The sequence below is a fragment of the Bicyclus anynana genome, chromosome 9 (genome assembly GCF_947172395.1).
Source record: "Bicyclus anynana chromosome 9, ilBicAnyn1.1, whole genome shotgun sequence".
In the NCBI taxonomy this organism is placed as follows: Eukaryota; Metazoa; Arthropoda; class Insecta; order Lepidoptera; family Nymphalidae; genus Bicyclus; species Bicyclus anynana.
In genome coordinates this window covers 14,599,894-14,627,706 of record NC_069091.1, presented here as the reverse complement: position 1 = coordinate 14,627,706, position 27,813 = coordinate 14,599,894, and the positions used below count along the sequence as shown (strand labels likewise).

At 34.3% G+C, this 27,813-nt stretch overlaps 2 protein-coding genes across 2 annotated transcripts; one reads left to right on the top strand and one right to left on the bottom strand.

Moving 5' to 3' along the window:
• The first annotated feature begins 453 nt into the window (after positions 1-453).
• On the top strand, positions 454-11,047 carry LOC112049438 (etoposide-induced protein 2.4 homolog). Its single transcript, XM_052883638.1, has 7 exons — positions 454-627; positions 708-862; positions 1,664-1,919; positions 2,694-2,813; positions 3,945-4,168; positions 5,442-5,513; positions 7,077-11,047. The coding sequence occupies exons 1-7, from the start codon at positions 613-615 to the stop codon at positions 7,171-7,173; spliced, it is 939 nt and encodes a 312-aa protein (XP_052739598.1). The 5' UTR covers positions 454-612; the 3' UTR covers positions 7,174-11,047.
• A 1,537-nt stretch (positions 11,048-12,584) lies between these two features.
• On the bottom strand, positions 12,585-27,598 carry LOC112048757 (equilibrative nucleoside transporter 3). The gene is made up of 7 exons (XM_052883637.1): positions 27,106-27,598; positions 24,455-24,609; positions 22,714-22,859; positions 17,044-17,478; positions 16,335-16,420; positions 15,302-15,891; positions 12,585-14,710 (listed from the first exon to the last, which is right to left on the bottom strand). Exons 1-6 carry the CDS (start codon positions 27,331-27,333, stop codon positions 15,622-15,624), a joined length of 1,320 nt encoding a protein of 439 aa, XP_052739597.1. The 5' UTR covers positions 27,334-27,598; the 3' UTR covers positions 12,585-14,710; positions 15,302-15,621.
• Positions 27,599-27,813: the final 215 nt, after the last annotated feature.

The window sequence follows — 27,813 nt, the reverse complement described above, 5'->3', positions numbered from 1 at the left end:
CTTTGTAGGTAGGGTGGTAACTAGCCACGGCCGAAGCCTCCCACCAGCCAGACCTGGACCAATTAAGAAAATCTCAATCGGTCCAGCCGGGGTTCGAACCCAGGACCTCCGTTTTGAAAATTCACTACGCATACCACTGCGCTACGGAGGCCGTCAAAAGTAAGTGTACCTCTATAAAAAAATAAAATAAAAGCAAACATCTTCATTGAAAATTGCCGCTGTTTTAGTCCTAAAATATTCCGTTTGCGGAAATAGTAGCGCTGCTGTGATCAACGTTTTCGTCTAGGTACCTTCGCTTCTCTTGGATTGTTGATGTTCTTTGATTCACATGGAGCAAATCTAGTGCCTTCAGGGCCGTAAAATAATTTAAAATTAAAATAAATCAAGTGTCACTGTCAATCATTTTTACATTTGACGTTTCACGTTTAAAATCTATTTGTCAATCAATTTGTCATGTCAAATCTGAAGTATTATCAAAAACACCAAGACTCGGAAAAATAATTTCAATTTAAAATGTTACGTCAAACAAAAGTGTTCATTTCGATTTGAATGTAAATCTCAACAAAAATTATCACAAAGAAATAATGTTTCAGTAAAAAGTGTTAAATAAATATGGAAAGCGTTACAGTAATTAACTTTATTGTGTTATATTACCCTTGATTTTAACTATAAATAAACAGCTGTTTTAATTAATTTCTTTGTTTCAGAATTTTTCTGTATCGCTTATAAAAGGTTTTATAGACAGTTTGCGAGGTGTAACAGTGCTATTATACTTAGATAAAGAGATTAATGAGCGTGCTCTAAGCCGGACATCGCCAATCGATTTTGATAAACATAAGCAAAAACAACCGAAAGTTCAACAGTAAGTGTTGTATTATTCTACTGTACTTTGCACTGACGAGTAGGTAGTGATGGCAAAGCGTCAATTTTTACGCAATTCCCATTAAGTCATATTAATTATTTGTTTTTATGTTATTTATTTGTATGGTGATAATTTCGTATGAATTTATAATTATTTTCTGTGATTCATTGGACAATGTAGTTTCATTTGTAAATTTATAAAAGTGTGAATCTCATCAGAAGAATCCAACCAGAACTTTCAATTTTATATTGTTGTCTATTCTTTCTTTCATTGTTTGTATGAGTTACTAAAGTAAGAGTACTTTCACATCTCAAAATAAACAGACATAATATATGATTATATGGATATGGATATTTCAGATTATTGGGTAGTTTTGGATAATTTCAGTTATAGACATTAACACAACACATTTATTTAAATTTTTCAAACTATTTGTGAAAGTAAAATTGCAAGTTAAATAAAATCAAATCAAAAGTATGTTATGTCGACAACACAAGAAAACAAACTTGCGCAACTTGTGAATCGACTGCTCCCGGTCGATCAAAACAAGCTGGCGAAATGTGTTACAATTATGCTTCGCCCCTATCTGGTATTTTCTAAAACTTTTATTTCAGATTTGGTTATGGTTAAAGTTTTTTTTATATTGGCTAACGGATTGTTTCAGTTACGTTTACGGACATCCCTAACAGCAGCATTAACATCAACACCTTAGGCTCTTCAAACTATGCACCCCACCCATTATATCCATTCCAATATATACTGGTATTACTGTCCAATATACAATTACAATTCTTGTTTCAGGGAATCTAAAGTACTTACTAGGGTTTTACAATCATGCATACTCAATGGATTCATATTTCTGCTGAGTATACTTGTATTCGAGTATGCACTGCTACCGGCTGTGAAGTACTTAGTGATACTGATATTTGGACACAACCCAGGGGTCGCTCATAGTGTTTGGGGTTGGATGCAACCTTTCTTGTCTATGACTTTTCGTATGATATGGGTTTTACCTCTGTTCCTTCTCAGCAAACTGGTTAATAGTTTGTGGTTTCAAGTAAGTAGTTATTCTTTTCTTTTATAACATGCAATCTGATGTACTTTAATTATCATAATAATATGTAATCTGTAGGCCTAACATGGGGCCAAACAACTTAACAAAGAGTAGTAGAGTAGTAGTAGCTATCTATCTATCTATTACAAATATTGCTATATCTTTCATGGAGTTGGGATGAAAGAGATGAGACTGGGACTATGTCGCCGTCACCGCCTTCAGTCGATTGACAGTCTTCAGATGTCTATTTCTATTCACTTGATTTGTTGTTGGTTGCATGCTAGGCCTGATCTGTTGCAAACTGGTCTATTTTTACTGTTTTACTAAAAAAAATTGCTTGAATAACAACATTTTTGGAGGTCTGAATACAATATACTGTTAACCAGTTAGTGTTGATCAATGACTAATGTTGACTATCAATCCAAACTGGTTTTGAATGAAAATCTATTTAAAAAGAGTGAATTTTCTCAGAATTAAAACCAATACAATATAAACAATCGACCAATTATTGTTATAGTTGACTAGTGGATGCCCACAACTTTGTCTGCCCTTAGATCTATTAAATCCAACCCTCTTGGAAAATCTGTTCTTAGTAGACGTCTTCTATCAGTAAACTACCTCCCTACAAAATTTAATCTTTGTACATCAAGTGGTTTTCGAGATTTTGTGATGAATGATCTTTTGCATTTATATATTGAGATAAGTAGAGAGATTCAGTTTACTTATCTTATGATCAATTATAACATGTATTTATTTTGACAATCAATCATTTGACAGGATATTGCTGACTCAGCATACAGACACAGAAGAGGTCGACCACAATTCATGTCAAGTGTCAGCAAAATTATTGCTGACTCGTTATTTAGTTTATTGGTGCAAGCATTATTTCTAGTTCAGGTAATAATATAATAACAATTATTAGGTATATTTTTAAGTACTTCCCTCTCATCCACCAGGTGGACTGAGGACTTCTAGCGAGTCGCAGGGATTCGCTAGATGCAGCTCAGGATTGTGATGTTTGCAAGTCCTTACAAAAGGCCTATTTCCTGCAGTGGACGTCCATCATCTGATATGATGATGATAATGACCTCTCGTCCAGCGTGTAGCATAAATGGTTTAGGATCACAAGGTTCTGGGTTTAAGTTTGGGCTATGAATTATTGGAGTATTATTTCTCCTAATTAATTGTCAGTAGAGATTGGGAAGTTGGTGTATGCCTGCACTGTGACTTGGAGAGAATGTTTAGCTGATACTGTCAATCATCAACATCTAATTGTGTTTGCTATAAAGTCAAACATTAACACCCAAAACTCGCCAACCCACATTAGAGTAGTGTGGTGGGTCAGGGTCTGAGCTGGGATGTGCCCTGTCCTGAATTTAGGTTGTGCTATGTCAGTGTCACTATCACTAATATTTTTTCTATAATTAAGAGACGCTCATGACTCTGTTCGTTTTAATTTCTCTTTTCACAAATCCCACAGGAACCATTGAGTTCAAAAAAAGAAGCCTGTACAAAAATTCATCTGAACTAGAGTCCTTTTCCTGAAAGCAGTCCCGCGGCTAAAACCTGACCTAAAAGTAACAGCACCTTCAGTGGCGTAGCGTGCCTTGGAAGGGCCCTGTATCAAAATTAGTTAGGGGTCCTCAAAAGGTACAAATGAAGAGAAAAGATTTCTCACAAAAATGATAGCTTGAAATAAATATGACAATGACTTAACCTATGTTTCCAACTTTATTAGCGCCGCGTCTGGGGGACTTCTTTCATGAAAAGTACTTTAGTTCATCGAATTTTTAAAAGGTTTTTTAAATATTAGTATTTAATACACATTAATAATATCAGTATGGATGTAACACAGTACACATTTATTTAAACAGATGTTTAAACATGTATTTATGCTACTGTTTTACTAATATTATCAAAATCAACATAACAGCTATGCATATTCCTTAGTTTATACATTGTTCTTTTGTGCTATGAAAATTTTCATGAAGCAGTCAAGATTTAAATAATGATCCATTTCTTCCACAGAGTATGTTAGTCAGTATGTTGCCCATAACATATATAGGGGAGTTACTTTGCTTGGTACACATGTGTCTCCTGTACTCTCTGTACTCGTTCGAGTACAAGTGGTTCAACATGGGATGGGAGCTACACAAGCGGCTGACCTTCATTGAGACCAACTGGCCATACTTCCTCGGCTTTGGTCTGCCATTGGCCGTGCTTACTCAAATCCCTCAGTCTTATATTATAAGGTAAGTTAAAATAATATTAGGGTTAATAAATCATTATTCGCCTTTATAATATTAGTGTGATGTGATTCTCGTTCCCTTCCTATTACTCGAAAAAAACTGAGTTAGGAGTGGGTACAACAATAGTCTATTTGGCGGGGATCGAACCACCACCTTTCAGTAATTAGTCCGGACCCTTTACCACTGAGCTATTGGGGTTTTTTATTTTTTTAATATTTAACTTGGAAAGTTAGACTATCTTTAGACAATATTTTTTTATTTTTTAACGAAAGTTAGACTATCTTTCGACAATATTGCCAGTTGCCATATATCTTTGGGTAAGATCGTCAAAAAACATAACATTCTTGGCAGTTGGATAATAAAAAAATTATTATAATTATGATACTCACGCAATGAGTCATAATCAAGCATTGAAATACTAAGCATTTAAGTTTTATTCCGTTTCACCTTGATCGCAATACCAAATATTCCACTAGCTATTGTTACTAAAGAATAATAATATTTAGATAATTAATTTTGACACGTTATATAAACGCACATTCACCCGTGTAAACGTAGGCGTCCACATATCACATCGTACGTATCGGACGCATCGCATCAAAGGGATTTTTTGTTTTACGCTGGATAAAATCCGTTTGATGCTATCCGTACGATGCAGATAAATGGGCGATGCGATGCGTCTGACACGTATGCTGCGGATATGTGGACGCTTACTATAAATAGCCTTCTTGTGAGTGTATCGAAATAAAGCCTGGCTCTGGGTCAGACTATTAAATATTTTCTGTTTTTTATTATTTATTTTTAACCGTCAGTTTTTTATTTGTGACCCACACGTCAAAAAGGTCACTACAGTGTAGAGTGTAGATAAGCGATGTACTTTGTTCCACTTACGAGTATGTAGTTTACCTATCACGATAGTTATTCGTGTCCACTATGAATATGATATTGAGATAGTGTATATCAGTTGATAGCTGCATACCTTTTGATAATAAATTAGCGAATCCCGAACCCTCGGTGGGCGAATCCGACTCGCACTTGACTGATATTTATTTTTGGAAACTACTGGACCGATTTGAAATTCTTTTACTAATGGAAATTTCAATTATCAGCTAGTAATAAACTATATTTTAACCTGCTGTCTGCTAGTTAAAGAGTATTTGTCATATTTTTAAATTTAATTCGGATCACTTTTGGCAGTGACTTTGTAACATGTCTATAGTATAAAATGTCTTTGGCTATAGGTATATCTAAAGATAGATTATTGTATTTGTTTCAGTGGTTGTGTCTTTTCAATCTTCTTCCCCGTGTTCATATTGAGCGGGAACGAAGCCACGCCTGTCGCGGGGAGGTAAGATAACTGCTCTATAAACTTTATGATTTTTCATAATTCATAATAATTCATAATTCTTTATTTGCAAATTGTTAAATACAGATCTTGATATAATAAATGTTGGCATACAATTTGCTACAAAATAGCATGCAAATTTTAAAAATAATCTTATAACTAAATTACATTGTCTTTATTACACTATAATTATTGAAATTTACTTAATGACTATGATGTTAAAATTAATAACTATGTAATACATGATTAAAACTATATTTATTATTATGTCCGTTATACGTTAATTATTATTGTTTGTCAGTTAAATAGTCTTTGATAGTGTAATACCGTTTTTTTAAAATGTTCGCAGACGCGCATACAAATGACTTTTTTGCAATAAGGCGTAAAAAAGCGGTGTCTCTCCTACAGAGATTACGTGCTAGCACCAATGGCATCCTAAGGGTATTGTCTGCTAGGCCCGACTGCCCAATTCTAGGCCACTGTGTGGAAGTAGCTATAGGGCGTACTTGATTGTTGTTTTAAAATATTATCAAAAAAAAAAAAATTCCAATATTACTAACTGTACTAATTTAATTTAATAAGTAAGATGAAAATGTTACCTACTAATATACTAACAATATATGGATTTGTAATTCTGAAATAAAATAAATTATTATTATTATTATTATTATTTAACAATAGTTCTTTGATTTTAATTTTAAATAAAGCAACACTTAAATTTCTATCAGCTAATTTTGCTGATAATTTGTTGTAAATTAGTGGTGCCATATGAAAAATGCTATTGCCATATAATGAAGTATTATGATGAGTGAAGCAGATTTTGTTTTTCCTCCGTTCTTTATCTGAATATTTAAATAGGTGTTTTTCCTATTTTTTTTTTTGTTTTTAAACCATACCTATAATAATAAAGATATAATTAGCTATATTTTTCAAAGTCCTCTATAGCATAGCCGCCGACACGCTACGTAAAGCCTCGCTGTCCACCCCAAAGATTTTAAAATATTAGTCATTAGATAAGTTACTAGCGCGTCGAAACTGAAGCTAACAAGGTGCTTAATTGTCTTAATTTAATTTATTCAACTCGCCTCAAATACCTACACCCAAAAATGTCCACCAGCTCTTGGACATAAGAAGTGACGTAGGAACGTTGTCGGGAAGCGGTAATCGCGCCCAGGCGCGTCGTTGCCTTTCTTGATGAATATACTACCTTCATTCTAATTTCTTAAAATTTGTAAACAGTACTCATCAAGAAAGGCTATACTCTATATATTCGGCCGTGGCTTGTTACCACCCTACCGGCAAAGACGTACCGCCAAGCGATTTAGCGTTCCGGTACGATGCCGTGTAGAAACCGAAAGGGTTGTGGATTTTCATCCTCCTCCTTGACAAGTTAGCCCGCTTCCATCTTAGACTGCATCATCACTTACCATCAGGTGAGATTGTAGTCAAGGGCTAACTTGTAAAGAATAAAAATAAAATAAAAAATACTATAGACGTTCCCGTTACGTGTCCGTGGCGTAATAGTGAGTTTTAAGCCTTTAAGTGTACTTATTCTATTGTTTCAAGCGAGTACCCGCTCAGGCTGTTCTCTCCGGTGGTGGCGATATCGAACGGTATGTTCCGTTTCGTGCGACACAGCGCGGCTGACGACAAGACCAGATGATACTCATAGTTGTCTCCGTGTGCTGGAACGTAGCAGTTGTTAAGGCCCTTTCACACTGGCTTAGTTTTTTGAACTACTTGCGTTTGTGATGAAAAAATTCTAATGATTATTATATGCAGCTAGACATTTTAGTTATTCATTTGTATTAAATACAACCGAGTGCAATGTTTTGCAACTACGATGACGTCATACCACTGGCACGTACCAAAAAATCGTTATCTATAGCACGTGTGGACAGTTTGTGGTGGCAAAGTATAGGTAACTAGCTGACGCCACGCGGATGAAACCGCGTGGTGTCAGTTCCCGTTCCCGTGGAAATACGGAGATAATATATAGCCTATAGCCTTCCTCAATAAATGGTCTATCTAACATTGAAAGAATTTTTCAAATCGGACCAGTGGTTTCTGATATTACGCGTTCAACCGAACAAACAAACTCTTCAGCTTTATAATATTAGTATAGATTGGAAAACTTATATATTTTAGAAGTATGCAATGTGGCCTATTTCTCACTGGCTATCGTGGCTGAAAGACTACCACTTGACACGGTTCCATTTCCGACGGTGCCAAAATTATGCATGATAATATTTTCAAAATTACCTCACTCAGTTCACATACCCCATCTTTATCAACGTCCTTTTCAGCTAAGATCCAAGTCTAAGGAGAACTTTGAAAGAAAGTTCCCTCTCTCCGCTCTGGCAGAGTTTCTCGCCCACGCTTTTTAGTGACGTTGGTTAGATAAGATTAGGAAGAATACAGCCCATATGCGACCAAAAAAAATCGTATTAGTTAACGCCTACCACTAAAAATATATATATTTTTTGTAAATAATAATGTAAAAAAACTATGAACAAATGCCTACGCCAGTGTGAAAGGGCTTTAATTCATTTATTTATATTTTTGTCTTTGATAATGTACAGGGTTTTTTTTGGTTTTCGCTTGTAAAAGACAAGTTTGTGTGCTACGTAAAATTGTAAACTTAACTGTGTATCATATATTAATATAATATGTCTTTTTTAACTTTAAATATTTTATTTAAATAATTATAATATTATTTAAGGTTTTAACAAATTAGCATCGTAACCGTAGACAGAGAAATATAGCGCGAAATTAAAGCATCCACTTGTTGCAAATTTTAAGTAACCAGTTAGCTTAAAATAAATTTAAAAATTTGTTATAGTGTTTTGGGATGTTAAAATTGTACTTACTATATTTTTTGTCTAACAACGCCACGCCAATAAGTTGTCTATTATCTTCTCTGTCTACGCTCGTAGCTCTCAAGGTTTTTAAGGATGCTACATCCTTGGTAGCTCTCAATACGATATATATCAGTGGCGAAGGATGGAATTTAGATAAAGATAAGCCGTCCCAAAGAAAAGAAAATTCATACAGCGTGATATAACTCCGGTTTCTCATATATCTAGACACAGTACAACAATATATTGAGGCATGGATTTTAAAAGGTCACCCGGCAGGAATCGGCTTGCATGAACTCTTCGCTGGTGGTATATGTTTTGTTAACAACGATTAACAAGGTGATGTCCTTACTAAATTCATACAGTGCGGAATAAAAGAGTAGAAGATAATAAAAATGGAACTAATAAACTCGCTGTGTGGCAACACCACATTTACTCTCATTTTAACAAAGGTCTGTCATTATAGAGCGACCAATTAATGTTGATAGTTTTATCAGATTATTATAAGAATCTGGTATCATAGTGGAAATTCGAATAATTACCGGACGAATTACAATAAATATCATTTATTTAGATGAGGTTTACTTTCTATTATTAAATTTAATAAATGTAAAACATTAAATTACCATAAGAATGACAATAATTGACTACAGCACCCTCATTTATTTTCTACTCTTTCGTTCGCACTACGAGAATACTTATGATTAATTTAAAAAGTTGTGATGTATCATCAACATTGTGTATCTATAAATTACACAATGTAAATAACTATAGAAACACTATAGAACTATAGCTTGGCAACTTCGTTCGTAACACTCCTGATCTCTCGGGTGCGTGTAGCAATGAATGAAAAACCCACGACTGATGCACCTCACGTCCCCGCACTCGCGATTTCACACCCGCGCAGTCTTTCCCCCCGTCGCTCGCATTTCATGGGAGTGTCATCAAAGAACTTGCCAGACTATAATATAAATTTTTATTGATTTTTGTATTTTTATTTTACTTTTTGAATTTTATAATTGTACGAATAATTCGTTGATCCCATATGAATCCGTCAGAATACGGATATAAAAAGTTGGACGGAATTCTCTGCTCCAAATCCAAGCAATTTAGGAAACATTCTTGGATTTTAAGGATGAGTTATAAGATAGTGGATATGTCGGATTTGAATCCGAGGATTTCTCACGGATGGCGGAGAAAAAACGACTAACGGCAGTCGGATTCAGTGCGTAAGCTACCGTACAAATTATTGTATGACTACTTTGGAACGTATTTTAGAGATTAACTGGGAGTTTTAAATTATAAATTGAAAATTTTAAAGGCATTTATTTGCCAGAAACATACTTACATTTTATCATACAAAGATGTTATGTAATAATGTTTCACCAATAATATATTTGCAAATACACATTTAATTACAATAACATAAATTTAGTTAAGTTCGAGTATGAATGTCATTTAATTATAAAACAAAGCATTGTAGTTTTTTAACCAACATTAAATGCTGAAAACAATCCTATATTTTAAATAAATTGAAAAAATAATGTACCTACCTAGCTTCAATACAATTAAAATCCATCTTAAACATTCCTGGCGAACTGTTTGTTACGACATCACTGCAGTAAACAGTAGGTAATACCTATCTATGTGTAAAAAAATTCTACCAATGGTGCCTGGATTTATAAATTATTTTATTCTTTATATTTTGTGTAATGAAGAAAATAATTAATCTTAATATTTAATCTCAGTTTTATTGTTACTAATTATATATTTATACTGTAATTTATATTACTTATCGTTTTGTGTAATATAGATGTAAAAATCATATCAAACATGAACAGCCTTTTCAAATCTCAGAATTTTATGTTGAAATAACCATGTTAGATGATCTCAAAAACGAAGAATCACTTCCTTTATGTAGTGGCTCATGTTTTGGCTATACAATTCTAATTACGTTGGCTTAATAAACGTGTTAAAAACTTTGTTTTACACTTATACTTCTACCCTCTGTCTTGGAAGAAGTCTCAATTGGGTATTTGACTATATTTAAATATGACTAATTGAATATATTTTATAAGTAATTCGGAAAAATTAATAGTTATTAAATAATTAATACAAAAAAAAAGAAAATTGGTCAAAAATTTAAAAAAATATACAAAAAAATATCGTAATTAAATCAAAATTGTATAATTTTAGGTCCCTTATTCAAAGTGACTTTTCATTATGAATAGGTAATATAGACATAAACGCACATATGATACGCAGATATCTGTAATTTTGTTTGAACGCCCATACAAGTTAATTATTTTGTCGTCGGTGTGACGTCACACCAAAGCAATATTTAGTATGGGGAGTTTTTGAGTGATTCACGTCAACACCGCAAAGATGTCTATGTACTTCCGAAAGAAGTCATCGGAGATATACTGGACTTTAATAATTAGCATATTTTTAATAGATACCCACATTAATAAATAATAGTCAAATACCCAATTATATGATTTTGTTTTAGGGCTGACCAACACAGCGCATAATGGTGCAGGATCGCATCTCATTGCCCACAATCCATTATTTGAGCTAAGCCACTTATTGCTATCTTTATCTAGCAGGCACTTTGTTTAAGTTGTAAAATTGTGATTTTATTTTTACATGACATAATATATTAAAGGAATTGACTGATCATATTTTTAGTTTCATTTTCATACCAGTAGCTATAACTCTGTGATTTTATGCGTGGATCTTTTCTGCCATCTGTAAAATTGCCATCTTATGTTACACAAACATTTTTTGTTTTAGCAGGGCATTTATTCCCCGTGATACCTATGACGCTATGATTGTAGTCTTTAATATAATAGTATCACCCTAATCCCGACAACCCATATTGGAGCAGTGAGGCTCATAACGATTTCTAACCATAATAATAAATCTGGAATTACGTACCTATAAGTACTACAAAAATGAACATCTAGAAGTATAGGTAAATCATAAGATTAACAGAATGAATTAAACCATATATTATTTTCATAACATATTCTTTATTGACAATATTATACATGTAGTTATACAGTAGTACATAAATGACTATTTATTGATGGTAACTTAATCGTCCACAACACAAATTTTTGAAAGCTGTCTATAGCAGCTTTGGAAATGCAAATATGTACTATATTTGCTTCATCAATGTTTTAAGAGTTTGGCTAATGAAGATATACCTACTGAATCGTCCTACAAAATATCAAATAAAATTATAGTGCAAATATTGGCATAACTCAGTTTGATACTTGCATTTTTTTTTCACATAAATTATCTTTTCACACTTACTATATGCGTTTTTAACAAACATTAGTAGATTTTTTTATTTGCTAGGCGATTTTAGTCTCTTCTTTCAGTAGCCAAACTATACCAGTAAATAGTCGACAAGCTAAAAAAATTACTACAAAATATTTTTTGTTTAAATAAACAATCCAGAATGTGGCAAGTGTCTAGTTTTGTGCTCGCGGCTTTACTTTGTCAAATTGGTGTCGGCCCGGATGACCTTCTAAAAGTTATTTTTCCATATCTAGAAAACAGTATTACAATTATGACTATTCCCTTTTTTGTATTTATCCAATAATACTGAGAACTTTAGATATCGCATTGAAGATTCATAATTACTAAAGTATAATAATTTAGATTCCCTTATTATAATTTTGAATAACAACAATTTTCGAAATGCAATTTTAGCAGTTTTAATTCTTTCATAATTGAAATAAGATAACTTGCTATAACGACAATAGTTTCTTAAATACAAAAAAAAAATACATCAATATTTTCTTTATAAAAGCTAATTTAAATTTGTCTACAATGATTTTCCATATTTTACAATGACATAAATTAATAAAATCAATAAATGGTTAAAAAATCTCAAAATACAATAAATGTTCTTATTTCCACCCTGTGTATTTACAATTATTTGAAAAAAAAAAATATTTAAAAAATATCCACTTCAAAATTGCTCTATATTTTTATAATTACATACATCATTATACTATGAGATCTACACAATTACGCTTAGCATATCTTTGAGATATATATCGATACTAATACTACTCTAAGACGGAATGGAATTGTATAACATTAATATTGTACACTATAACAATTTCTACGGGGCATTGATATGATAAACTAAATATATACATTTGTAAATATGTATATTGTATGATATAATATAAATAAAAACAAAATTATATGTGCATTTATTTTACTTAATAAATAAAAAAATAAAATTAACAAAAAAATATAATTTATTGTAATGTTTTGTGAAATTGCACTTAATAAAAAATAAACGTGTCATAACAGTGTGACCACAATAAAAAATATTTTGTAAAAAAAATATAAATAGAAATCGAGCTTTCTATATAAACATGTGTAATTATCTTCCAGTCACATCTTATAGATCTTTCTTAACTAGGAATAAAAGTATAGTACTTTCCTATATTTTTTTTTAGTAAATTAGCTCATACTCACCTGTAAAAGCGTAAAAAAACTACACGATATTACTTATTATGTATCATATCATATATGTACTGGTATAGAAAACCCCAACTCAGTTTAAATAAAATCATATTATATGAAAATACATTTTACTTGTCATCATTGTGCATTTGAGTTATGTATAAAAAATTAAAGTACATTTCATTTACTGTAGTATTTTATATAAAATAAAAAAAATTAAGATACTTTTAAAGGCAAGTACACTTAAAAATAAGATAAAATAAAAAATCGTTAATATCACAATTTGCTGCTTATTTGCTATAAAAACACATAGAGGCGTTTAAAGACAGCTCTTTTCACTATTGGTAATCCAGGGTTCGAGTCCTGGTTAAGGCCAAATAAAAAAAATGTTTCTGTGAATACATGCTAGTAGTTCAGACCAATTTATTGCATAGGACCCACCACTTTTGACGTTACTTTTCTGTCAAAGTATATGATCAATGATCTAATGAGATTGTAAAATTTGTTTAGAGATATCGATATCATAGTTGTAATCGTGTACGTCGGTTAACGAGCTCTGTAAAAACACCTTTTTTTGTAGTTGAATGGTGTAAAAAAACGGGCAATAACTTTTAGTTTAGTATAAGATCTATTACAAATCTAATCTCGTTTTCCTCAGAAAATGACAGACAATTTTGTTCGTGAATTTTGGAGCGATACCGATCCTTCTATAACTGGTCTAAGATCGAAAGATTTATAGATATTTATACAACAAAATTAACTCGTTATAATTATAATATAACGAGAGACTGGATTTACATAATAAATCTACAACTTGGTAGTCTTCAATATTATTTTTGTAGAAACATCAAATTAAGTCAAAACGTCGGATGCCAGATACAAAATAAGAGCGCGTCTATTTAATTCATAGCTTTGTTATATCAGGGATGGCGAACCTTTTTTGCTTAATCCTGCTATTAATTTTAAATTCATGACTTCTAACCAAAATTAGCGCGACACAGAAGTCAACCCACCCACCCCAACCCAGGACTTAATTATAACAGGGTGACAACTGGTCTAACGAAGCAATAGTTGCAATAGGTCTAATAAAATTGAAAAAAAACTAAAAATAATAATAAGTACATACATTGATATGCTCTTATTATTTAATCACGTGGCACTAAAAGGTTCACCATCTCTGTGTTTAGAATATAATTAAAGGACCGATAACACGAGACTACAAAAAAAATAGGATACATAGCCAGTTTCACCACCTGATAAGTGTCACAAACTCAAATAGTTCACAAGTTTTGACATAAATCAATAAAGTGACAAAACTTACATTACGTAAACTAAAAAATATAAACCTTGGCTGAGTTTGTTGTGGGCTCTTCTCGGACCAAGGCGCATTTGGAATCCTCGTAATTTTAATTTTTTTGACTTTACCACCATTAAATTATGAAATAACTTGACTTTTCAAAAGTAAACTAAGCTTATTTAAAATATAAATTTTAAATTTTCATGTTTAGATCATTCGACACTTAAAACATGGGGAATTCGGCCCTAAGTTAGGACCGGTCTCACCACCTGTTAACTGTGTGACAGTTTCTTCACAAGTTTAGTCTTTATCATTTGACATAAAGTGAAAAAGTGACATTTATATCCAACATCTATCAGTAGCTGGTGAAACTGGCCCCTGGGTTCCTTGATTGGCCTATTTATCGCATAGTCTAATCGACTCTTAACGTCTTAATGTTAGTCTATAGTAATCTCACTAGTAGCATGCCCACGGCGGCGCCCACCGTCAGCCCAACACTGAGCATGGTCGCGATCACGGAGGACGCCTTCTCCCGTTCGTGCATCTCCACCATCCTGGAATATTTAAAAAAAAATGAAATACCAACCAGTTTTTTTCAAGAAATGCCTCGATGCCAGTACCCCCAGGAGGAGACCCACGCATCACATGTAAGTCACTCAGGGACGATTGAGACAGCTATGCTTGAGACCGAATTTAAAATGAAGACATTCTTAAAAGGACCATAGTTATCGTCATATCTCAATGAGTCGCAAAATATAAAGTGTCAATGACAGCTCTAGATCGAAGAGCTGATGTACATTTGGGGGGTTTGCAATGGCAAGACGGGAGAAAATGGCAGCCCTAGTCCAGAAGGCAGTAGTAATGATGATGATCTTTTTTTTACCTGGTGGAGTTGATCATGACGATGTTCGTGAGGTAGCCGTTGGTGAAGGCGAACGCGATCATGATGAGGATGTACTCGAAGTCTCACAGAAACACCACGGGCAGGTGCTTGCGCGCACTGTACACTCATACCTGGTGGAGTTGATCATGACGATGTTGGTGAGGTAGCCGTTGGTGAAGGCGAACGCGATCATGATGAGGATGTACTCGAAGTCCCACAGAAACACCACGGGCAGGTGCTTGCGCGCACTGTACACTCATACCTGGTGGAGTTGATCATGACGATGTTGGTGAGGTAGCCGTTGGTGAAGGCGAACACGATCATGATGAGGATGTACTCGTAGTCCCACAGGAACACCACGGGCAGGTGCTTGCGCGCACTGTACACTCATACCTGGTGGAGTTGATCATGACGATGTTGGTGAGGTAGCCGTTGGTGAAGGCGAACGCGATCATGATGAGGATGTACTCGTAGTCCCACAGGAACACCACGGGCAGGTGCTTGCGCGCACTGTACACTCATACCTGGTGGAGTTGATCATGACGATGTTGGTGAGGTAGCCGTTGGTGAAGGCGAACACGATCATGATGAGGATGTACTCGTAGTCCCACAGGAACACCACGGGCAGGTGCTTGCGCGCACTGTACACTCATACCTGGTGGAGTTGATCATGACGATGTTGGTGAGGTAGCCGTTGGTGAAGGCGAACACGATCATGATGAGGATGTACTCGTAGTCCCACAGGAACACCACAGGCAGGTGCTTGCGCGGCTGCGCGTTGCACAGCATCAGCATCGGCACGCCCACCAGCCGCAGCAGGCTGGCGCCGGCGATCACCCACTGGTTGTATGGCTGGAAATAACATTTAACTTCTAAAAACCAGATCTGCAAATGTCATTCTTTGCAATTTTCTGAGATGAGATATATGTCATCCTGAATTTTGTGCTGGTCATGTTTGTATTGACATAATTAACATTGCAAGATCCAATATTAATTCTGATGCATGGTGAGTTAGATCCTCACCTGATCTTAGACTTAATTTAAGTAAGAAAGTTTTAAAGTCGTCCTCCGGAACACTTTGAAAAAACAATATAGTATGTTTCAGCGGCCTGCTGGTAAACTATTTCTTTAAATACTAGGTACTATTTCATGAAATAGCGATCATCATAATGCAATCAAGTCTATTACCTGGTGACGACATATACACAGTTGATAGAAATAATATAATTACACAGTTTGTACAATTTGACGAACAGCGATTAGCAAAATAAGGATTACAAAAAAAATCAACATACCCGTAATAAAAACCCAGCGACCAAGCGACCGGAGTAATCGCCGCAGTTGAATATCAGATAGTTCACCACCGGCACGAAGAATATCTCTGAAAGAAATTAATAGACAAATTGAATATTGCTTCAGACATTGAAGCATTTTGTTGAGGCACCACACTACTAGTTATTTTTAAATTCATTAATGAGTATAAAAATAAGATGTATATTAATGATTATAAAAGAAAGATGTTTCTTTAATTTTAATTTAAATAAATAGATACTCATACATTTTATTTAGTTTAACTAGACAAAATAAAATGCGTAAGCAACCTAACCTCATCTCGTGTACTATAGTATTAAACAATTGTATTACTGTTTCTAAATCCCATATCAAATTCTACGCTTGTTGAGGCTGATAATGGTAGGTCATCATTATTGGCCTATTTAAACAGCTCACTTTATGGGCAGGCCTTCCTTCTTGGCTGATCCAATGCAGATTAGCAGGCTAAGTTAATATTATTATTAAACAACCAATAACAGATATTTATGATAATAAATGATAGGCACGGGGTGTATTTTTCTATATCTAAGTTGAAAATTTTTACTCAAAATTTCAAAGTATAACAAAATGATCAGTATTTCACAACCCAAACCAGGACCTCGTGAACCGAAGCCACCAATTAACCACTAAAGCAGTTCAGTTTTTTATTAATTCAAGCTAAAAACAACTCACTGTTCCAATCGGTGCCCGCGGTGACCGGGTGAGACTCCACCAGAACAGTGACAGCGGGGTACACCGCCATGGATATCCCGAACACGGCGAAAATACTGAAGGCGTACACCCAGATCTTCTTCAGTATAACCAGCATAGACGCCTCCCTGTGTCTATTTGTCGCCATACCAGACCCTCTTAGAATGTGATATGTGAAAAAGTCAATTTTATACAACATAGCGTACGATATAAGCGACAGTATAACCATGATGTCGGCTATACTGAAGTATATGATTGCGCTGTGTAAGGGGGATATTTTGAAGGCTAGGGATATGATTTGCGCGATGGCGGCTATAATGCCCCCCAAGGACTGACCGCTGACCACGGCCGCCATGTATTCTTCGGAGAATTTGCTCGCAATGCCCACTAGACAGCCTATGAACACTGCGCTGGCAGCTGCAACAAAAGAGAATATTTTTGAAGGATTGGCCAGAACCAGAGAAGGCTTAGGCCTAGTTCGGACTACTTTAGTAGGTATCGAGTGAAAACGATTTTTGGGCGGTGTATCCAAAAATTGTTCGCACTTAACTAAAATACTAAAATAATAAAATGCCGCCTTTGCATTGCAAGTTTTTCTTTTTCTCGAGCGCAAGTATTAAAACATATATGTGGGGTTTTTACCCATGCCTTGTCCTTGGAAGATACACGTGGTTGATATTGGACCTTGATGATAAATACCGCAATAATATTTAATTGTTCCTAGTTATAATTATTATTTTTCATGGCCGTTTACCCATATCGCTAAGAATTCGGTGGACTTCGCACCATTTATAGTAGGGGAGCACGGGATGCTAAATTTGCAGTCCTACTAATCGTCATGGGGACCGATTAGGTAGATAATACTTTTTTCGCTTTTAGCGGTGGGAAAAATAAACTGCAGGCTTTGAAGGCAATTTTGATTATTTCAGCTTACTGGAATTATCAGATAATAATAGCGATTATTTTTTCCAAAATAAGTAAAAATTTACCGCGCTCGGATACTGAAATATAAGGGTTTTATTTTGTAACTTTAGAACGATACGGTCAAATCGTTAGATTTTCGAAATACACGCCTTTTATAGCTATCAAGTAATCCACTTTATCCATATTTGACGTGCTGGATGAGTATTTTTGAAGTTATTTTATTTTTTAGCTGCCTAAACATACCCACCAATATTAAGAGCTCATACTTGGTGGAGATACTCAACAGCGAGCATGGTATAGTCTCTTACGAATATGTTCACCTGCCGCGCTCGAGTAACTGCAAAAATCGCCTCTTCGGCTCCCCTATTACAAGTTCTGGTTTTTCATTTTGGTATAGAGGACTCTCTAAGGGCGTCTCCTGTGAGACTCTGACCTCGGCTCGGAAGGACATTGAACCGATGGGGACGAACAGGATGGGCATTCTTACACAATAACGCTTTAGTTCGCTTATCGCTGCGTCGCTGGCCCGCGTAGCTATGCGATTTACTGTCATCGTTGGCCTTTGTATATTGGAGTGACGTCACAACGCTGATATGCGTTGAGTCGCAAACTTTTGCGAAATACATCGTAGTTTCGTGCGATGTCGTGCGGCTAAGCCACGATTTTCTGTATCAACACTATACGTATAAAATGTCCTTAATCCTTCCGACAGTCAGGTAAAAACAAGATTGTCAATTGCAATTTTATTTAGATTTTTTCGGCATTCAGATAAGATACCTTTTTCGATAGGTATCACAGCAAGGTCGTTTAGCACAGTTCGATAAATATAGGAAGGTATTAGGTAGGTAAAAGATTTTATCGACTAATTTTATAAACAGGTTGATGAGTCATACTTTGACAAAACTAAGTAGTTCAATGGCAAAACTCAGTAGTTTTGCAAATAAACAATCTATTTTGCTATTCTCCTCAATAGAGACGAATTCAAGCGTCAACGACATGCCCTAAAGAATTGAAGATGCTCCAGTTTTGGAGAAAACCGTACCTACGTAGAAGGTTTTATACAGGATGTGAATTAGCATTTACCATAACTCTTGGTTTATATTCTTTAACGAAAACTAATTAGGAATGCCCAAGGAATATGTGTTCTAAAATGATTATATTTGGAGTAAATAATATTTCTTCTTTCTTTGCATAATTCAGTTCGGTTCCTATAAGTGGTCTCGTCCTGAAAGTTAAGGGAAATCGCACAAAACATATTTATAAAAGCGTCACGTTCTACCACAAATCATTTAAAGTAACTTTATAAATGTTGTATTAGGGCTACACTAATATCAAGCGCGCTCTGGTAAAATTTTTGTGAACTTATTGGTCACGAAAAATTCAATTATAACATTTCTAAATAGCTAATTTCGAATTTGCTAATTCCAACAAATTCCTAATGAATTACATACCTTACAAAGTAGACCGCAGTGGATACGTAACAAAATAAGGTCAAAGGTAGCGAAATAAATAGAAATGTTAGCTTAGATCTTATCGCATTTGACCTACGGCGCGATAGTCCGTAAGATTTGCATAACGGGTCAGAACTGCTTGCACGATGCATTATCCGGATTAGCATAATATGCCTTTAAGTGGTTTTAATTTATATTATTTTAAATTCCTAGTAAATCCAAGGTTAGATACACTAAAGGGATGTTATATTTTTCCTACTACAGAAGAAGCCAATCTACATCTCTCATTCATCATATCAGATTATGACATTATTTCTATTCTAGACTAAATTATTATAAATGCGATAGTAAGTTTTTTTCCTGAATATGTACTCGTAAGTGCCTTTGGACTTCAGCGGCGTCACCGAGGGTTTTGGGCGAGCGCAAAAATATCGGCGGATGGGGTCCGAAGGCAGAAGCAGGTGTGGGCAGAACGACTAGCTAAGGGTGTCTCCTCTGAGACTCGGACCTCGGCTTAGAGGTCCGTTGCGGAAGGGTGTTTCGGGCTAAGTGTATTAGTCCGGGCGACCCCGAGATCGTAGGTTAAAAACCTACGCCAAATAATGGGGATCTCGTCTTCGCCGGCGAAGACGCTGTGTAGCTTGTGTTTGTGTTGCCTGGGAAGCATTGTCGGTCATCAAGTCATCGTCAGAATCGTTAAGGGCATTTTTCGGGCATCTAGACTAGATCTACAATCGGCGTTGAGATTGGGGGTGTAGTTGCAAGCCTCAACCACTAGTTGGTTGGGGTGGGTGGCGGCACTCGCAAAATCGCGTTTCGAGAGCTGTTTCATATATTGGGCTATTGTAGAGAGATCTAGGTCTCTATGTAGGTCGTTACTGCGTACAAACCACTGAGCACCCATGGCCTGACGCATGAATCGGTTCTGAAGTCTGTCTGTCTGCTACCTTTTCACAGACTTACTAGAAACTACTAAATCGATTTCGAAGAAACTCTACATTACCTATGATGAAAATAGGCTATATTTTATCTCTATATTGCCGCAGGAACCGGAGCTACGCAGGTAAAACAGGCGTCTGCTAGTCAAACATATCATCAACAGCCTGTATTCGTCCACTGCTGGACATAGGCCTTTCCACACACGATCCTCTACCTTCCTCATCCAGCCACTTCCCACTTCGTTGGACCATACAGCTGGAGGGCGGAGGGTCATACATATACAAGAATGAATCGATTCCTGATCAGTATTGGTAATTGTAGTACGTATTGTATCTTTTGTCTGAAATAAAAGATAGCCAGTTTGAATCTATATATCTGTAACGCTTGCATTAACTGCGAACGCGCACTGATGATAACCTAATTATAATATATTGCCAGATGCAAAGTTCATTGTAATTATTATAATTGATTAATTACAATTACTATACATTAGTTGTGTCATACAAATTTATAATATATCTTAGAGAAGTATCTGGTTATTACTTTAAAAACATAATTCTAAGAACTTACTTACTGCTTCCATGCATTTAAATTGATTCAGACGGTGCAATGAAAATTATGGAAAATTTCTTAGAAGGAAGAACATCCTAATATTTCACTGACCATCTAAGGTCTGGAACCTAGATGCTACCAAAATAGGCACATGATGTGACATGTCTCGAGATGAAAAATGCCAAAAAATCTGTATTCCTTTCGTCCCATCGAAAAAATGTTTTCGATTCTGCGGCTATTGGTCCCTATTTGTCTCTTCGTCTTGAGATATGTCCTAAAGAGCATCATAGGCCTACAAGGACTCTAAATAATATTAAAACGGAAAACGTTGTTTAGTAGGTATGTATGTCGTATATCAAATAAGACAACACATTAAATGGGCATTTTTTCATTAATATAAAAGATATATATTGGACGAAAATTAGTCATCTATACTTATAATAAATCTGTAGAGAGGTCAATTCTGTACATGAAATATATTTCCAAAATAACTATCAGGGGGTGATTAGTGGTCGATACTGATGTCAAAAATGCAATCAGTCAAGTTTTTGTCTGTCTGTCTGTCTGTCTGTCTGTCTGTCTGTATGTTCTTTATAGAAACAAAAACTACTCGACCGATTTTAACGAAACTTGGTACAATTATTCTTCATTTTCCTGGGCAGGTTTTAGTATAATTTCATCACGCTACGATCAATAGGAGCAGAGCAGTGACGGGAAATGTTGGGAAAACGGGAGAAGTTACTCAATTTTTTAAGCTTCCGTCGCGTGGTATGTTCGTTATAGAAACAAAAACTACTCAACGGATTTTAACAAAACTTGGTACAATTATTTTTCATACTCCTGGGCAGGTTAAAGTATACTTTTCATTACGCTACCGTCAATAGGAGCAGAGCAGTGAAGGGAAATGTTGAGAAAACGGGAGAAGTTACTCCATTTTTTAAGCTTCCGTCGCCGTCGCATGGTCCCTACCATAGGGGTAGTAAGATAGGGGTAGGGAAGGGGTAGGCGTAGTAGTAGGGTTCACGCAGACGAAGTCGCGGGCGTCCGCTAGTTTTAAATAATTTATTGACTGATTTTTATTCTGATTGAGATTTTCCAAATTTTTATTATTTGAATAACAAACAATGCACGTTATTGAAGCAACCTCATTTGAATATCTAAAATCGGAAAATTTTATATCAAGGGAACATAAAAACATCTAAACGAATTATGTGAATGGTATAAGATTTAAGATAAAGGAACTCTAAACAGGAATAGGATTTTGGTACAAAAACAATTTGGCTTTAAGGTTATTTGGCTTTTTGCATTATTAATACCCATTTAATCTAAACACATCTTGAAGGTTTGCCGATTTACTTTAGCCCTTATAAAATGTCAACCGTAAATTAAGATTCATTTTAAAACTAAATTGGATGGTTTGAGGTAAATGACCGTATTGGATTACATTTAGGTCCTTCAACTATTCTTTCTTTATTAAAAGGTAACATACGGAGAATCTTTAAATTACTTTCTAACCCTTTTCAAAAAAGGAAATTCTGTATTTTCCCAAAAAATATTTTGTTATTTTAGGCTTTCTTTACCCAGTAAAATATATCTATATTGCCTTATTTGTTAATACATACATTCAACTTATAATATAGTGTTTTTCAGATAGCATGAGTTCGGTGACAGTTCTTTTCACTCTTGAAAGTTTGTCGCGATTCACGTTAAACGTATTATGAACATCTTAAGGCAATTGTCACCATACCCATGCTACCTAAAAACACTTTAGTGGGTATAATCATACCTGTCATAATGACTACAGACACGATGGTGATGATGAAGAAAGTGTTCTGCCAGTCGTCAGTGTCCACTTGCACGAATGACGTCGTCACCAGGAGTGCTAGTGTCACTATTATTAGGGAGCCTTGCAATCTGGTTTTTATTGATATCCTGAAAAAGATATATGTAGTTAAGTTGTCATACTTTGAATTAGTTAATACTCTACTCTATTATTATTATCTATACTAATATTATAAAGCTGAAGAGTTTGTTTGTTTACTTGAACGCGCTAATCTCAGAAATGTTCCAAAATCGGGGGATTTTTTCCTATTGAGAGGTAAACGGTTAACGTTTGACAAAAATCATGTCGTTACAATGATTTCACTCTGGATTAACACATGGGCTATTTTTGATCCTGGAAATATTCAACCTTCCCGCGGGATTTACGAAAAACTGAAATCCACGCACACGAAGTCCCGGGCGTCCACTAGTTGCTTCATAAGTGACGAAGTCAGTAAGTTCATTATTTTAGGAGAACCCTACAAGTGTTTTCAAAAGCTAAGAGATTGTTTGGTTGAATGTGCTAGTTTCAGGAACTACTAATTGGATTTAAAAAAGAAATGGGGATGATGACTAGGTTTGAATATATTGATTTTTATGATACATTCGGGTAAATAGGGTCAATGTTAACTAATTTATACATAAAAAGCAAAGATTGACTGGATATTTGCAAAATAAATGAGATTATAAAATTTCAAAAATCAATTAAAAATCTTTTATCGTAATTACTTAGATGAAAGTTCATACAGTTTTAGCTTCCTTAAATTAAGTGTGACATTTTTAACACAGATATTAGTAATTTTGTTTGAACGCACATACAAATCTAACGATCATTACATTACCTACGACGTCATTAGTTCGCGCCATTTTGTATGGGGCGTTTTTCAGGGATCCGCGGAAGCGCCGCAAATCCGACCCTTTAAATCCCTGTAGCTCCGAAAGTAATGATCGCAGATACCCTGTTCCTTTTACAAAATTGCTTTACTATTAGCATACTCTTAATTTATATACAATTTAAAAAACTGTCATCATCCCTATTGTGTTAGATAGTCCAATTAGATGAAGGCCACAGATACAACCTTAGTATGCCTATTACTTGTCACCCCCCAAACTTTTATTTTGCGCTTCTTTTAAGTAGAACACATGCAACAATAGGGATGATGACAGTTTTTTAAATTGTATGTAAATTAAGAGTATACTAATAGCAAAGCAATTTTGTAAAAGTAACAGGGTATCTGAGATCATTACTTTCGGAGCTACAGGGATTTAAAGGGTCAGATTTGCGGCGCTGCCACGGATCCCTGAAAAACGCTCCATACAAAATGGCACGATTTAGTGACGTCGTTGGCTCGCTGATTGTTAGGTTTGTATGGGCGTTCAAACAAATATACTAATATCTTTGTTATTTGTGCGTTTATGTTTATAGTTCATTTATTGAAAAATGTCACATTTAATGTAAGGAAGCTTTACATTCCTTTATGAATTTTCATCAAATTACGATAAAAAAAATTTAATAGATTTTGAAATTTTATAATCTTATTTATTTTGCAAATATCCAAACAATCTTTGCTTTTTATGTATAAATTAGTTAACATTAACCTTATTTACCCGAATGTATCATAAAAATCAATATATTCAAACCTAGTCATCATCCCTATTTTCGAGATCAGTCTCATTCTAAGGAATAACTAATAATATATCCTTACCAATGTCCATATAGTGAATTCAGTATGAGGAATATTAAATTGGGTATTGCAGTGGCTACATTTAGGTAGGAGGTGAACTCTGCCTGGAACTGTGTCTTCCGCACATACATGGTCAGGTTGTTTGGTTCAACATCACGGAATTTGTACATCCAATACTGAAACAATGGCAGTGTGTAAAGCACAAATAATTAAATTAACATCCTGGCAATAATAATAATAATAATAATAATAATTTATTTATTCATAAGAAAGTACAGAAGGTTTACAGAACTTGCTATAGACATACATACTTTCTACCTTGACAGGTGTATGAATATTAAAAATAATATTATACTAACTAATAATTCCATAATTCCAATAATTAAATATTCAATCGGTGAACATGGTTTAAATAAAAAAAAAAAAAAATACAAGTACAATTAGCATAATTTAACGAAGCATTCTTAACATCAAATAAAAATAATTAATATACTATCAGAATCCATTAAACAATGTCAATATAAATGCTATGTCAGGTGTAATGCAACATTAAATCAATCAATGTCATATAATTAAAAAAATGAAGTCAAAAATTAAAAATTAATGTCAGGAATAAAAATTAAAATTGTCAATAATTTATAAGAAAATCATAACTGATTACATTTATTGTTGCATTCAGAATTTGTCATTTAAAAAGTCTTTTACACAGTAATAATTTTTATATAATAATAATTTCAATAAATATTTTTTAAAAGACAAAAATGACATATCATAACTGTGCGGTGGCAACTTATTATAAATACGTATAGCTGAGCAATACACATTATCCCTATACAAGGCCAAGTGTTGGTAGGGTACACATAATTTATTTTTGAGCCTTGACTCTGGGTTTAATTCTGATTTAAACTTGAAATATTCGGGATTCTTTTTTATTAAAATGCAGATTTCAAATATGTACAAACATGGAAGTGGTAGAATTTTTAGCTTCTTAAACAAAGGCTTGCAGCTATCCGTCCAATCAGCATTACATATAGCCCTAATGCAACGTTTCTGTGCCTTAAATGCTAGATGCGCTTCAGTTGAATTACCCCAAAGTATCAATCCATATCTTAATAAGGAAGAGGCGTAACCATGATATGCTAGAATTGCTGCATCCACAGATACAACTTGCCTAATAGACAAAATATTGTACTTTTCTATAATCTGTATCAACCCATATTCTGCTCACTACTAAGCACTAGTCACTTCTCAGAATGAGAGGGGTTATGCCTTAGTCCACCACGCTGACCCAATATGGATTGGAAGACTTTAGACTTTTGTAGAGAATTAAGAAAATTCTCTAGTATGCAGATTTCCTCACAATGTTTTTCCTTCACCGTTTGAGACATGTGATATTTAATTTCTTAAAATGCACATAACTCAGATCCGAAGGCAGAGGTCATATTCACTAGGCTATCAAATCTCTCTTTGTAGACTGTTGTAAATAATTTTATTTACAACAGTTTTTAATTAGTTTAGTACAGTATTTAATTTTATTCATCCAACAGCTGTTAAAGATGATGATGATGATGATGATGATGATGATGATGATGATGATGATGATAAAGACAATATAACTCAAAGGCCATCAGAATTTTGGGTGGGATTTAGTATGAATGTAAAGAACACAGTGTCTTTTATTTCATTAAGTTATTTGTAAGTTTTACTAACACAATTTAATGTGTTATTTCTTGATATGATAAACTACAGCAACATTCGTTTTTCAATATAAAAAAATGAATCAAATTTCAAATGCCCTACTTTTTTATAATATAGTACATTAAAGTAGATTATAGATATATGTTTAGAGGATTATTATGAATCATCAATGATTCAGTTTATGCACAATCATGTTTATATTTAATTTATTTAACTTTATGCTAGACCTTTGCAAAGGGATAAAAGATATCTTATGCCCTCTCTCTCTCTTAGTTTTAGATTTCATAATTTTTTAAAAATATGATTATGAATTATATAAATTATAAAAATTATGATTCATTAGTTTTCAAGTTAAATATAGCCTAACTAACTGACTCTCTGTATCTTTGTTCATACAAAAATGCATTTTTATTTAGTTTCTGCTTGAAAGGACACAGGAGGAATTCAAAATCTTCAGGTATGCAGGTTTTATGCTTTTACTTCACTGTTTGAGACACAGTGCAGGAGAAAATAATGATTTAATATTAGCTATAAGTTGTTTTAAATAGGAAATAGGAACCTTTCTTGCAAATGATAAGAATGTTATTATCAACTCGCACACATAGATAGGCAAACACAGCTGTGTAGCTGTATTTAAGCCCAGTTTAAAAACAACAGCAGAATATACTATCAGTGTAAGAGGATAATTAGCAGAATAATTACATAAAATTCTTTATATTTTATGCTTGTTTTCTATCACTTTAAAAAGGTCACTATTTTATAGAAGGAAAAGAATAAAATATGTACAAGACCTTACTTTTACTGCCATAATGTACCATTATTTCCAGGATAATTGTTCACAGTTGCTAATTGCATAGCATAATTACTGTATCAGTTTTCCTTTATTTACTTAAATACATAATTAGTCTTTTTAGATGATTTCTGTGTGTATATAGTAGTTCAAATTATAGTAAAAATTAATAATATTTACTTACGTCATTAGCAGTTATCAAGAAGTTCCAAGGCACGAGAGAAGATATTCCGAATAAATAGAACAGAATGTATACAATCCGATATTTGTCGCGAGGCTCCGCGCAATTGTCCAGCACTTTGGTAGAGCAGGAGTCCTCCACCAGCTCTCTCTCCTCCGAATAGTCCACGTCTTCCTCATTTTCAACCGCCTCAGTCAAATCTTCATTGTTAATCGATCCTGTTACATCCATTTTTTCGAAACAATCCGTGTAGCGCTGAATGATTGCTTCAGTTAAACACAAAGGGTTTTAACAGTGAGCAGGCGTGATCGCCATACTCCGAATTCACAGAAAAGTATGTAAATATCAGATTGTAAATTATTAATTGATACAAACGATATAATTTACAAACACTACCAGCTGCTAACGCAGCTGCCACTTGCCATTGATATTTTCAAATGACAATTTTGAATTTTTTGATTTTGACTTTTGTTTGTGGACACTCGCGGGTACGACTTTGACGTTTGAAGTTTTAACTGAGTTGCCACTTTGTAAAATGTGTAAGGTTTACTATTAAATCCATAGATTTACGATCTTGTACAGACTCGAATCTATGATTGTTAACTGTTATTGATACCGTCCTAAAAGCGAGTATAATCAAAGCAACTTGTTTCTATCCAATCAACGGTATGTAAAATAAAATTGAAGAATAATATTTTTTTTAATATTTAA